At 40.4% G+C, this 14,875-nt stretch overlaps 1 protein-coding gene across 2 annotated transcripts in view; it reads right to left on the bottom strand.

Annotated features, from left to right (window-relative positions):
* Positions 1-14,875, bottom strand: part of slc13a4 (solute carrier family 13 member 4) — a 115,823-nt gene that overhangs the window by 42,680 nt on the left and 58,268 nt on the right. For both annotated transcript variants that reach the window (XM_072552155.1, XM_072552154.1), the window contains exon 3: positions 8,157-8,293. In XM_072552155.1, the coding sequence (XP_072408256.1) occupies positions 8,157-8,293 (137 nt within the window). The remainder of the gene's footprint in view (positions 1-8,156; positions 8,294-14,875) is intronic.

The raw sequence follows: 14,875 nt of genomic DNA on the forward strand, positions 1-14,875 counted from the left end.
CATCAAAGCACTTTACATTTGTTTTGTCAGTCTGCACCTGATTAAGGACTGTTTCAAATCTTGTGGAATAATGCAGCCATATAATGTGTTAGAGCTTCAACAGAAAGTAATTACTCTTCAATCTTTTCAAAACTTGCATTCTGTTCCTGATAACAATAGCATTGCTGGCCTTTCTTCAAAGGTTTTCTGACAGGTTGTGTAAGACTTGTTACATTGGGGATAAACCTCCAATTCTAAAAAATGCAATATATCATTCAAGCACTTTAGTGCTGGTAAATCACTGATGATAGCTCTTATCTTCCTTGGATCCACCATTTTTAATTTATTCATTCGCAGGATGAGGGCATTGTTACTCATCCCTAATTAGAGACAAAGAAAGTTGCAGATGCTGGAATCCAAGATAGGCGAGCAGGAGGCTGGAAGAACACAGCAAGCCAGGCAGCATCAGGAGATGAAGTCATCAACATTTTGGGTATAACCCTTCTTTAGGTCTTGAAGAAGGGTTACACCCAAAATATCGACTTCACCACCTCCTGATGCTGCCTGGCTTGCTGTGTTCTCCCAGCCTCCTGCTTGCCCATCCCTAATTGGCCAAAGGGCATTTAAGAGTCAATTACATTGCTGCACCACTGGAGTCACATGTAGGGCAGACTAGGTAAGGATGGCAATTTCCCGCCATAAAGGACATTAGTAAACCAGTTGGGTTTTTCCCAGGAATCAACAACAGATTCATAGTCATCTTTAGATGCTTAATTCCACCATCTGCCATGTTGGGATTTGAACCTGGAGGCCAGGAACATTACTTGGGTCTCTGGATTAACAGTCCAGTGATAATACCACTCGGTCAGCGCCTCCTCTCCATAAAACCTTGCTCTTAGATTCTGTCATCTAGAAATGTTATTATTTTTCGAAAGAATTGCACTTTCTAACCTAGTGTTAGGCCTACAATTTGTAATGTCTTTAGTACATCCCTAATCTGCTGGTCATGTTCCTTCTGCATTTTAACATGCATTATGATATCATCCATCTGGAGAAAATGTTTCCCTTCCAGGATTCTAAACAAAGCTGTTTAGAAGATGTTTGGTGCAGCAAAGATCCCACATGTTCAACAATTGAAGCAATCCTGCCTGACAGTGTAATAAGTGCACTTATTAATTTTGACTCATGGTCTAAGAGTATCCGTCAGAATCCACTGTTAGCATCCAATACTTTGAAAAACTTCTTGTTGGCAATTTTGCCAAACTATTGTCAACAGCTGGAGTCAGATGGATTTCTCTTTGAACTCCTTTGTTTAACTGAGAGAGATCCACATACAATCAAAGTTTGCTATTGTGAGCAGTTACTAGGCCTGAGCGCAGTTGTGTTGGTTCTGTTACTAGCAATGTAACCTTGTTTTCAATCATGCTGTTTAACTGAAATTTAACTTTTCTCATCAAAGAACTTTTCTCATCAAAGGGTGTGTACAACCAGATGGGTTTAGTATCATTCTTACAGAGTAATATATGCTACTACTTCAACTTGCCGAAACATCTTTGGAAATTACTGACAAAATTCTCTGCTGTCTTCATTGTGAAGTATTATATTCAGTCTCCTTCAGTGACCAACTCACAATTCTGCTTAACAATTAGGTATTCGATCCTTCAGTACTTCAGTGACATTTTGTCTTCTATGGATAGGTTTTGTGGTGTTTTGCCCACACATCTGAAGATCTGTGCCTCCCAGACTTTGGAGTTTTACATTTGCTGGTCTGGCTGTCAGAGATTTCAAACAAGGCAGGCTCTCTGCTACTATGAAACAGCTGTTCCTGTGTCAAATTTAAATTTTGCTTCAAACCATTGCACCATCAAGTTGGTAGTCAGAATTGGTTTTGACTCTCTTTAACCTCATCTATGAATGTTGTCTTCACCTTATATTTGTATGTTTTTCTTCTTGAACTTACATCTGGTTGCGTGATTTCAATATCTCTTGACATTTTCCTTTTGCAGAACCATTTTGTTGCTGTTGAGGCATGAGGATGCTGTTAATTTACTATATTTCTTTAAGCTCCCAGCTAGTCACAGTTCGGCACTCAGTTTCCCGAACAGACATTCAGTGCACTTGTGATTATGTTTGGATCCACGTCTTGCAAAACCTAATATGGATGTTGACACTGACACCCACTTTTTTTTTTGGCATTTGACAAGCTTTTAGGGGAGTTACTACACCATTTGGACCATGTTGGAAAAGTCTCTGATGTTTCTTTGCAGAATTGACGCATTTTTGAGCCATGAATTTTTTTTTTTGCCTGTGCAGTGAATTAGATCATCTGTTCTAGTATTAAACAAAGTCTGACAACATCTCATTCTTCACAATTAATCCATCCTTCCAAGTTACCTGTCAGCAATATTCTGCTTGACAATATGAATGAATTAAAAAGGCTTCTATTGATTTTCTCACATGTCAAGATCACAAATTAAACATTGCCCAGCCTATGGATAAAGTTTTTGGGAGGGGCAAAAGAAAGCACTGGTTTGTCTGACCAGAATATACTCAGCTATTAGCCTGACAGCATATAAAGATGCTAGCTAGATGACATTACTCCTTCACATGTGAGTTTGAAACTGTTTTATAATGCTAAATCCGCTTCCTGAGCTCCACATTGGCTCCATTGTGAACCTTCTACATTACCCAATAATTGAGGTCATTGCAGGTCTGTACTGGAACTGCCATCCCTATGAACTATTTGACCTCACTCAGCTGGGTGAATACTTTGGTTTTCTCTTCTTACTGTCAGAAAATTCTTTTCCTGTATTTTTATTCTCCAAAATATTGTTAGTTCATGGCTAAGCTTTGAAGTTGACAATATTCTTTCTTCCACCATTAAGTCTTCCTACTCTATTGCTCTGTATTTAGAATCTTAGAGTCATAGAGATGTACAGCACAGAAACAGACCCTTCGGTCCAACTGGTCCATGCTGACCAGATATCCCAATCTAAACTAATCCCACCTGCTAGCACCTGGCCCATATCCCTCCATACCTTTCCTATTCATATACCCATCCAGATGCCTTTCAAATGTTGCAATTATACCAGCCTCCACCACTTCCTCTGGCAGCTCATTCCTTACACTCTGAGTGAAAAAGTTGCCTCTTAGGTCTATTTTATATCTTTCCCCTCTCACCCTAAACCTATGCCCTCTAGTTCTGGACTCTCCCACCCCAGGGAAAAGACTATTTATCCTATCCATGCCCCTCATGATTTTATAAACCTCTATAAGGTCACCCCTCAGCCTCCGACGCTCCAGGGAAACCAGCCCCAGCTTGTTTAGCCTCTCCCTGTAGCTCAGATCCTCCAACCCTGGCAACATTCTTGGAAATTCTCTTTTTCCAACTTTTTGCCTAAAGTCTTCTGAAGTTGTATCTTGATTTTGGAGTCTTCCTTTTTTAGTTGTGTGCCTTGGACTCTATTTTAACTTCATATCTTGGTTTGGAGATTTCTTTCCCGAAATAAATCTACATTACATTTGAAGCCAATACTGCTTTCTGCCTGTTGAGATACTAGTCTAGAGTATGGTTTGTATTATGGAGTATACCAGGTCTGCATCATGAGCTGTACATGTCTGCACATACACTTTCCCTGGGGCTGTTTGTCCCTTGTCTCTAAGTAAGGCTTTTGAACTCATTAGTTATACATGTCTGCACATTTTAAGTTAACAAATACCGCTGTCTAGTGTGACGTCTAAAATCTCTCTTTTCACATACTCATTGTGGCCTGATGTCTTCGTCTCTTCCTGATGACAGTCATGTTTATCAGTTACATCATTATTTGCATGGATCTAATTATATTACTGACATGTATGCAATTCTCAATCTCTGACCTATTCCCCAGTCTATGGTCCTGACCCTTTCTCATTCCTTTTGTCCTCTGGATCAAGCTGCAAATTTTCGTTGATTTGGGATTTTATGTAGCCGCAGTACCTCTCATTGCCACTGGAGGTCTTCGCATACTTTGACAGTATGTCGCAATTGTCAAAAAAATTCAGTCAAAATAATGGTAAAGTGAATGATGCTCAATAACAGTTATGTGCAGATGCAAGTGCAGATGTTATTGCAATGTCAGGTGAGAGCAGGCATGGGTTTAAGCAAGGAAATTGAGACGAAGCTGTTGAAGACGTACTGGTTCACTGTTAGTTTCTCAAAAAGGGCATCTTGCCATGAGGTTCATCATTAAAATGCACTGAGCAGTGTGAAGTTGCTCTATTTCCATTTTAATGTAAACTAAAGTCACTGCAGGAAGTTAGAGCTGGACTGAAATGATGCAAGAAGCCCAACTTGGAGCCATTTAAGGTCTGCACATGTTTAATTACTTGGACTAGCTGTCAAAGATTCTTCTAACGAAGTGTTAATTATTAACTACTGCCAATGAAACCTCTTTGGCACCAAAATATAACTTTTAGAAGTATGAAGTTTGATTTCCTCAGCCTTTGATGGTCATTGAACCTTTTAAAAACGTAAAATTAGAAACCTTGTTTGTTTTTCAATGCTGTATCTTCTTTCCTTTCGTAATCAAATTTTTCTTTCTTTTTATTCTGTACTTGATGTAACATGCACCCACTCGACTTTGAATATCCTCTCAGTCCTTAATTTCACAATCTTCACTCTGTTTACTGAAGGATATACCCAGCTGGTTGTTCTGTGTACTAATGTCCCCTGTGCTAATTTTACCCTCCCAGCAACATAATCAGCTCACACTTGCAGCATCATCCATGCAAAATATTGTCAAGATTAAACAGCTATAGGCAAGTCTAACTAATGTTGGATTCTGTTCAATGCCCTATAAATTATGGGCTAATGGGGATTGGGAGTAAATGAGATCAATAAAGCACAATTAAGAAAATATATCACAAGATAATTGTTGCTAAAGAACTATTGATGATAATCATGAATATTCAATCAATGGTATATTTCATTTGATGTCAATTCAAGTGATTAACAAATGGCAAAAGTATCAGAAAGCATTGGATATACTCCACAGATCATGAATTTTCTCTGGAGAATCAAACAGAGTTAATAGTTCTGATTTTCCAGTCAGCAGCAAAGTGATAGTATTCACTCGTTCATCCAGCCACCTCTTTGATGCAGATTCCCCCTTTTCTCAGCATTAGAGTCACAGAGTCATAGAGATGTACAGCACGGAAACAGACCCTTCAGTCCAACTCGTCCATGCCAACCAGATATCCCAACCCAATCTAGTCCCATTTGCCAGCATTTGTTCTATATCCCTCTAATCCCTCCTTATTCATGTACCCATTCAGATGCCTTTTAAATGTTGTAATTGTACCAACCTCCAGCACTTCCTCTGGCAGCTCATTCCATACATGCACCACCCTCTGCATGAAAAAAGTTGCCTTTTAGGTCCCATTTATATCTTTCCCCTCTTTCCCTAAACCTACGCCCTCTAGTCTGGACTCCCCCATCACATGGGAAAAGACCATGTCTATTTATCCTATCCAAGCCCATTATGGTTTTAAAAAGCTCTGTAAGGTTACCCTTCAGCCTCCGACACTCACGGGAAAACAGCCCCAGCCTATTCAGCCTCTCCCTATAGCTCAAGCCCTCCAACCCTGGCAACATCCTTGTAAATATTTTCTGAACCCTTTCAAGTTTCACAACATCCTTCCTATAGGAGGGAGACCAGAACTGCACACAATATTCCAAGAGCGGCCCAACCAATGTCCTATACAGCCACAACATGACCTCCCAATGTCTATACTCAATGCTCTGACCAATAAAGGAAAGGATACTAACTGCCTTCTTCACTATCCTATCTATTTGAGACTCCACTTTTAAGGTACTATGAACCTACACTCCATTAATTTGAAACCAACAGCAAGTCAAGGAGATTTTCAAGTATCTAGCCACAGTGATGTCAGCAAGCAGGGTAATCGCACCGATGTATTCTCAAAGACAGCAAACCAGAAGGTAAAACATACTGATTATCCTTCCATTTTAATTTAAACTTTATAGAGAGTGAAATAAATTATTTTGAGTGTACATTGAATTAAGGTGGAATATCACAATCTTAAAATACCTTCTAAAATGTTTTAAGAATGTAAATATTTTGTTATTAAAATAGAGAATTTAACGTTCCACAAATATAATGAGTTTTCTTAAACCAAATGAATTTTTCAGCAGTAATTATAAATTTCAGTACAAGAAACCCAGTCACATTTCACTCAACAAGGTGTAACTTTTCTAGGGGGGGCGGTTTTACTGTGAGACAAGTCGTGAAAAAGAGGACATTTTTATATCTCATAATTTCTATTCCATGCAGCCTGTGGGATCTATTTCAGCACACCCTATGGTGAAGTTTAGAATCACAGACTGTAACTTCTATATTTCCACATTTAACACTTTTAACTAAACTTCCTTCAGTTGCAGAGAAGAAAAGGGCAAATGTTTTGTTATAATTACTACTGCAAATACCAGTCAATGTTTTAATTCTGACCAATGATCACTGACATGAAATACTAACTCTGTTTCTCTCTCCACCAATGCCTTCCTGACCTTCTGAGTATTTCCAGCATTTTCTGTCTTTCTTTTTATTTACGTAGCTGCCAGTCAGCAGTATTTGGTGATAAGTTTGCCAGCTGGTCATATAATGCCACATTTGGTGACCCCAGTGAGCAGTTGCTTTCAGAGGCCATAAATTGGAGATTCAGAAGTGGAGATTTTTAATCCTGTCCGAGTGCTACTTCTCTTCCGACTGTGTGAATTCCTCTCCCCTCGACCCTCATTGCAACTGCTGAACTCCCCAATCCCAAAACGCAGCCTGCCAAATCCTACATCACAGCTCCTGCATCCCAACCCCTGTCCTTCAATCTCTTGTTGCATCTGATATAATTACAGGACAAAAATGGTTTACATACAATTAAGGTTGATTGACAGTGAAGGAGGTGTGACTTCTGGATTGGAATCAGCTAGATGATTATACCAAAGATTCTCAAACATTGTAAGAGTCAGAAGTCTTCCAGTTTCCTACTAAACCAAGCTCTTCCATTGTCTGCACTTGAAGAGAAAATCAGCCTTGGAGATTTTCTTTCCAATCGATCTTCCAATCGTTTGTTAGCATAATGTAGCACCATCATTTGGCTGGCCACATCTTTATTTAATTTGGCTTATATTAGGCCTGGCATTGGGAATTTGCCAACGAAAGAATATGGAACAGAATGGAAGCAGTCCAGAAAAGCTGACTGTCTTTACAAAGCAATATATTACTTCTAATATGCACATTTCCTGCTTTTCAAAAGATGTTTGAATTGCAAAAATAATTGGCAAAACACTGTGTCGAGCACAATAAATGAGAAAGCAAGAAATTGTTATTGTGACTAATGAGAAGAATGGTAGAATGCTTGACCCTCCATTTGATGGCTGATGCAGTGCAAGTGAAGTGTTCTGCATGAGGAGATAATGAGGACTCTCCAGGCAAACCTGTTCTGATCAATCCAAATAGATGGTTCTCTGCCTGTGAGTGATCGTGCGAGGGAAGTACCAATAAACCCAGTCTGTCTGAAGTGCATTTTGAATTAGTCTCTGTTGCTTTTGCCTACTTTCCTGCACATAAACAGAAATAAATGTGAATTCCCAAATGACATCCCACTGGATTACTGTAGTAGATGTATCAAAAAAAGTATCCTTCGAACTGATTGGTGGCAAGGAAAAATAAACAAGACAAACAGCTTTTATTACAGAAAAGCATTGTCCAACATTCCTTACGTAGATATTGCATAAAATTCAGCCTTTAGCAATCCATATTGATATTCTATATGGGGAGATTTTGCTGTCTAGCAGAAAATTGAGGAAAATAAACTAATGTGTAAGTTCATCATCAGAACGCCTATTAAATAACATCATAGGGAAAGGTGGCAAGAGTGCCAAACCCCATTTAAAAATCTGATGGTAAGATTATGTGAGACACTAAATAGGTCATAGGCATACTTGAGTTCCGTCCATACTTTTTGATACATTTCTTAGGTATAACTAATTTGGTTACTCCATCCTTCATCGAACCTTGAAGGTAAAGCTCTGATAGAAGCTAGATTTTCACTGTAGTCCTGCTTTTATGTTCTTGGGTCCATTCCTTCTTAAGAATACACCCGAAGCCTGAAGTAATACTCACATTCCCGGTTTAGCACCTGCCAACATCACCATACGTAGAGCAATCCTCTTGTGCAAATTCCACTTCTCAATGGAAGCAGCCAGGCAGATGACACCAATCAGCAGTAAGGTAGTGTCCTTGAAGTACTCCGATGCAACCTACACAAAGCACAGCAAGTATCAGTGCTGGAACTGAAAAATGGTGTCACCTCTCATGATGCTACATGGGTCTATCTGCTGAAAGAGTTCCCATAATCCAACACAACACACAGCAGAACCGGAATGGTTTGCATGGTGCTGTGTATCGTGCTGGTAGATCTGCACAAAGAAATGAATCATAGTGACAGTCTCTGCACAGCAAACTCTGTTTGCAATACATTGAAATAACAGCATTGATCTTACAATCTAATTGACTTCATCATTAGAGCTGAGATAACAATAGTAATGGGATATGGCAAATCCTCTGTCATGATTTGATTTGATTTATTTATTTGATTTATTTATTGTCCTGTGCATTTATGACAAATACAGTGAAAAGCGTGGTTTTGTGTCGCCACTCTCGGCTTAGGCTTGGAGGGCCAAAGGGCCTGTTCCTGGGCTGTAAATTTTCTTTGTTCTTTCTAACCAAAACACAGAATATACAACCAGAAAAATAAAACAATAAAGTTCATCTTATGTTCTAATCTCAATAAAGTTAGGTGGTGTTTGGACAGCTCCAGCTTCGAGCTCAGCCATAGAGATGGATTCAGGCTCTTCCACCCCCATGCCTCAAGTCCTTACTGCTAAACTGACAACACTGCTGCAAACACACTTCGCCAATGCCACTGAAATAAACAGTTGCCACTCTCTAATGCTAAATTGCAGCCACTAATACTGCTCTATGAGTCCATGCTGGGCCAACCTCACCAATGCAGCTGCCACCGGTGCTGCAGGCTCCTGCACTAGGACCAGACTCGCTGTTGTCAGGTGCCTGGGCCTACCTGCAGACCTGGAGCCTTGGCTCAGCCTGTGAGTCTGGACTAGGGGATTAAACCTGGGACCTGCTCATCGCTCGCTGGAAGACCTTGGGCTAGGGAGGTAGTGGAGCTGCATCTGCCTCATCCTGGCGCTGTTGCCAGAATCCTCCTCCTTTGACATTTACTCAGCCTCACCAGTCCCCAGGCCCGTCTTCATCTGCCATTCCACACTGGGCCTGATCTCATTGCTGCTGCTGTTGATGCTGCTTCAACTAAAGTGAAAAGGTAAGAGAGAAGACACAAAGAAAAAAGAAAAAAAGGAAAAGTAAAGCAAAACAAAAGGAAAGGAGATGGAAATGCTGGATCCATTGCAGCTCATTCAGTCAACAACAGAAATAAATGGTTTTACAGACACTTATGAACCTCTTAACTTGTACTCTCATAGTCGCTAACATGAACTTATGTTCCAAAAGACAGACTCAAATCATACTGTGACAGGCTGCCAAATCACATTGTGAAACACAAGGCCAATTTAAAACTTACCCAATTGGTGATAACTTGAATGGGAGAAAGTAAAATGAACAGGTTACGTACCTGCCAGAAATTAAATTAAAGTCTGGTTTGGTCAGACAAGCAGTAAAATATTATAAGAGGTGCTAGATCTGTGAAAAGTATAATGTGGAAAAGGCTATTAAAGTCAAATTAGCGAACCAACCTAGACAAAAGAACAAATGTATGGATAGACCTTATGAGGTACCTACCGAATAACAGAAGGGAAACCCATTGTCTTGTGATTATGAACCACTATTGATGGGTGGATGCATTCCAAACATGAGACTGTTCCACTTTGATTGTGGCAAAAGTCCTGACTGAAAAACTAACACCAAGATGATGAATGTCAGATACAGTCAGATTGAGGGTCTCAATTTATAGGGAAATAATGAAGCAACACATCAGATACTGGCAATAAAGCCAAGCTTCCATAATCCATACCATTCCGTTCGGGTATGGAGAAACAAACTAACTGAACATAAGCTCTGCCATCACAAAGGCCATAGAAACAGGCGGAGAGATGGTGTGGCTATGAAACTTTCCCTAAGCAATTAAGAGCAACCGAAACTGAACAATTGGGTTATCAATATTTGTGCTAATGACTGGAAGGAAAACATGGCTCTGACGGGAACCATAGCAGAAAGTGTAAATGTGAGACCACTAAGTGATAGTTAGAAGGTATGTGGTAATATTGTGTGAGCAGTTAAAAGGTTTGATACCCAGCATGAGAGAGAGTTGGAGATCATAAACCAGGAAAGGAGCAAGTGAAGCGAGGAGTCGCAGGATGTACTGAAAGCAGGAGGGAAGGTTATGATGAAGAAGTACAATGACGGGCCCAGGTTTCCTGTAAGATGGCAGAGTTTATTGTGATAATGATCAGAGGCAATTGCATATGTCTGGGTATGGCAGGAAAAGGAAAGCGGAACTGTCATTGCAGGTGAAACCACATGTCACACCACAGGAAAATAACCTGTCATCCTTTTAATTATTTTGTATCACATAGATCTCCAGGACAATAGCTGCCGGGGAGATTGTCATAGTAACAACCATTCCACAATGGTCAGCCAGAGCATGAGAGTCCCTCAAGTTCGAAATCATACTGAATATTTGTATATAACCCCACAAACACATGGAACGCAGGACTGGGAAACAGACCACCAAGGCAACATGTCACCTATTTACTGGGATTACTGGTGCAGTTCTAATTCAAGCTGCCCAGACACAGGCTATCAGAAAGACTGAGAAAGCCATTGTGCCAACTAGATTATAACTCCCATACCAGATCCTATAATGTTGACAATCAGAGGGCCCCAATGGAAGTGTCCATTGATGGAGCCAATTACCACACTCAACAAAATTATTCACAAAATCCATTGTGGATACTCACAGAGTTGTAACAATCACTGGAATACATATCAATAAGATGAGATTGGATAGATGGCAAAAAGTTGGGGTTAGTGTGTTCCTGCAGTAAGCATCACCATGCAATGGACTATTATGCCCCCATTTATTTGGTAGCCAGATTTAAAGAGGCAACATTGTGAAAGGTACTGTACCGATGTGGTTAATCAGCTTGGACATAACAATGTGCAATGTGCAATTTATTAATTTGTCGCCTAAGTGCCGAACTCTGAAGTCAGGCTATTAGAATAGGAAACACCTGCTTGGTTACCCAAAACAGTGCAGGAGGACTATGATTTAACAACCTAGGCAACAGAACACATTCTTATGATCATACAGCTATAAGGAGAAGATAGGAAAGAAGGATCTAACATATTACCCAAAGGCTTCATCAAAATCACTGACTCCCAGCAGAAGGGAACAGAATATGGCATACTAGCTCAGAACCTTACAGATGATGTTAACTCAGATATTGGAGATGGGAAATTTGGAACGGTGCCTCAGTATCTGTGTGAGACTAGATCTTAGTGCTTTTCCTTTCAGAGAGTTGGGAACTGGTGGTCATGCAGCCAATGACTGGAGGAGTGGAGAACACAGTTAGGTTCCTGATATAGGTATGCCACAGAGACATGCAGAGGAAACAAATACAGGTTTGACATTCAGGGAGTGGTTTGGGTAGGATTAAGATGGAGGGAGAGAGAGATTGACCCACCCCAAATTTCAGAGGTGCCCTCTTGATGACAATGTGACAATATTGCACTAAGCAACAACATTTATGCTCCTGTAGTACCATGAATTGGTGCTGCCAGAACAGGATGAGTTAGTAAAGTAATTTTAGCAATTTAAACTTCCCCTACTCAATGTTGCGTCTAATGGATAGGAGAGGGATGGAGGATTAGATTGTGCAATAATCATAATTTCTGTTTCCAGACCATCCACTTCTTTACCATGGGAGATTTGCATCTCACAGGCAGGTTTCTATCATAGAATCCCTCAATGTGTGGAAACAGGCCATTCAGCCCAACAAGTCCACACTGACTCTCTGAAGAGTATCCCAGACCCATTCCCCTACCCTATTACTCTACTTTTCCCCTGACTAATGGAGCAAACCTAAACATCTCTAAACACTATGGGCAATTTAGCTTGGCCAATTCACCTGACCTGTACATCTTTTGGATTGTGGAAGGAAACCGGAGCACCCAGAGGAAACCAACGCAGACACAGGAAGAATGTGCAAACTCCACACAGACAGTCACCTGAGGCTGGGATTAAACCTGAGTCCCTGGTGTTGTGAGGCAGCAATGCTAACCACTGAGCCACCATGTCGCACATAAAATTAGAGGCTTCAATTTACATCTCTTTCAAAACAGGCATAAATTCAAGAAATTCTTCCGCACTGAACTTTCTCATAATTCAATATTTGGTAGAGGGCAAATCAGTGTCAAAACTGAGGAGATTCAAGCAGTCCATAAAAACTGGTTTAAATAACTTATGGTCAAATTTCCCTAACCTATTGCAGCAAACATGAGCATTTAAGATATACTCATGATCAGAATTTCCAGAAAACATATGCATATGAGACAGGTCTTCTTACAGCACTGTTAAAGGTATGGGTACCCAACACTTAAAGGGACTGAACAAAGAACAAAGAAAATTTACAACCCAGGAACACATCCTTCGGCCCTCCAGGCCTAAGCTGATCCAAATCTACTGTCTAAACCTGTCACCCAATTCCTAAGCATCTGTATCCCTCCGCTCCCACCTACTCATGCATATGTCCAGATGCATCTTAAATAAATCTACCGTGCCTGCCTCTACCAGCTCTGCTGGCAACACATTCCAGACTGCTACAAGTGCCACCCAAAAAAAGCAAGTATTTTCTTCTGTGAAGCCTGTGGGAGCAAAAGTACATCTCCTAGCTCCTCAACAAAACTACAGGACATTGCCTATACTAGAGCCCCTCCTGTTATTCTTTATTCCCAAATGTTAGTCAAGGATGGATTGCCCAAATTGGTCTCCTTCAAATTAGGAAATAACTACTCGTTGCCTGGTTTCTATTGGCAACTCTCTGGAAATATGTAAATGACATTGAAGGCACAAGTTATTTTAGCCTGATGCCTTTAACTTCTGGTGCATTTTTCCAGCAATTAACCATTCTGAATTGTGAAGGAGATATGGGCACAAAGCCTTTCCAGTTTGACTGTCATAATAGGGCATTGGATTGTATAAGAGAGGAACGTACTGATATTTTCCTCTAATTTGTAATGAAGACATTTTACATGCTCCTAAGCTTCCTGTGAAAATAATGGAATCCCTACAGTGTGGAAGCAGGCCACTCAGCCCATCAAGTGTGCACTGACCCTATGAAGAGCATCCCACTCTAGCCCTGTAATCAAACATTTTCCATGGCTACTCCACCTAGCCTGCGCACTTGGGCAGTTTAGCATAGCCAAACTACCTAACTTGCACATCTTTGTACAATGGGAGCACCCAGAAGAAACCCACGCAGATTCAGGGAGAATGTGCAAACTCTACACAGTCAGTGGGTGGAATCAAATCTAGATCCCTGGTGCTGTGAAGCAACAGTGGTAATCACTGAGTCACCATGCTGCCCCTACTAAAATGTTAGTAGCTTAAATCTAAAGTTTAAACTCTCCCCTGTTTACTTCACAGTGCTCAAATGTTAGCTTAATAGAAAAAAAGGTGAAAGTACCCTATGTTTCAAGTTTACACAGGACAGAGGAATGGCTAAAGAGCCTCACTCTCAATGATCACTTCACAGATAATTAGATTTATCAACTACTTTACAAGTTGAAACCCCACTCCCCTACCTCAGAGGCAGAAGCTGCGAAGAATGCACTCTGCATTTTGGTCCCAGTTCAATGCACATGTTAACTGCTGAGTAGACATGTGATAATGAATAATCCACTACCTTGATGACAAGTGATGTGACTTTAAAGAGGGAACTTTAGCCTTGTCTCTGACGCATTGATCACAGAAATGAAGTTACAAATTGACTTATATCACTTGAGGGGTTTTGCATACAATTGAGTTTTTTTATTTAAAAAGTAACATTTTAAGTGACATGCTGCAATTTCCGTGTGTTGCAAAAGAGTTGGCATATATGCCAATTGACCTTCAGACAAACTGCCATGGGATAATCTCAAACAAGGAACAGAAAGTTTTCCATCCGAAGAAGCAACCTAAATGGGAGATGCAGTGTTTTCATTGGCCACTATTGTACCCCTATTTTTCATCATATTTTCCCATTCCCTTTTACATAGGTTTATGCATAGGTTTATGAAAGAGGAATCATGCTTAACTAATTTACAGGAATGCTTTGTGGATGCAAATAGAGAATGGATAAGAGAGAACCAGTAGCTGTAGTGTATGTGGGTTTCAAGAATGCTTTTGATAAGATCCCAGAGAAAAGGTTAATGGACAATATTAAATCATACCAGACAGGGGTTAATCGAGGGGCATAGATTGAGAATTGGATGACAGACCAGAAACAGCAAGTTGGAATGAATGAGTCTCTTACCAGGAGGCAGGAATTGACTAGTAGTGTACCACAGGAATCAGTGCTTGGGCCGCAACTATTCACACTATACATATCAATGACTTGACAGATCCAAATGCAATAGTCCCAAGTTTGCTGTTCGCACTGAAATAAGTGGGATTGTGAGTTGTCAGAAGGGTACAAGGAGATTTCAGGATGACCTAGGCAAGTTAAATGTGTGGGTAAACACATGGCAGGATTGATATAATGAGGTGTGAAAAACAGAAAGACATAGAATTTTTTAAATGCTGATACATTGGGAAGTGTGGATGT

This window comes from Chiloscyllium punctatum, chromosome 32 (genome assembly GCF_047496795.1).
Source record: "Chiloscyllium punctatum isolate Juve2018m chromosome 32, sChiPun1.3, whole genome shotgun sequence".
NCBI classification, from domain to species: domain Eukaryota; kingdom Metazoa; phylum Chordata; class Chondrichthyes; order Orectolobiformes; family Hemiscylliidae; genus Chiloscyllium; species Chiloscyllium punctatum.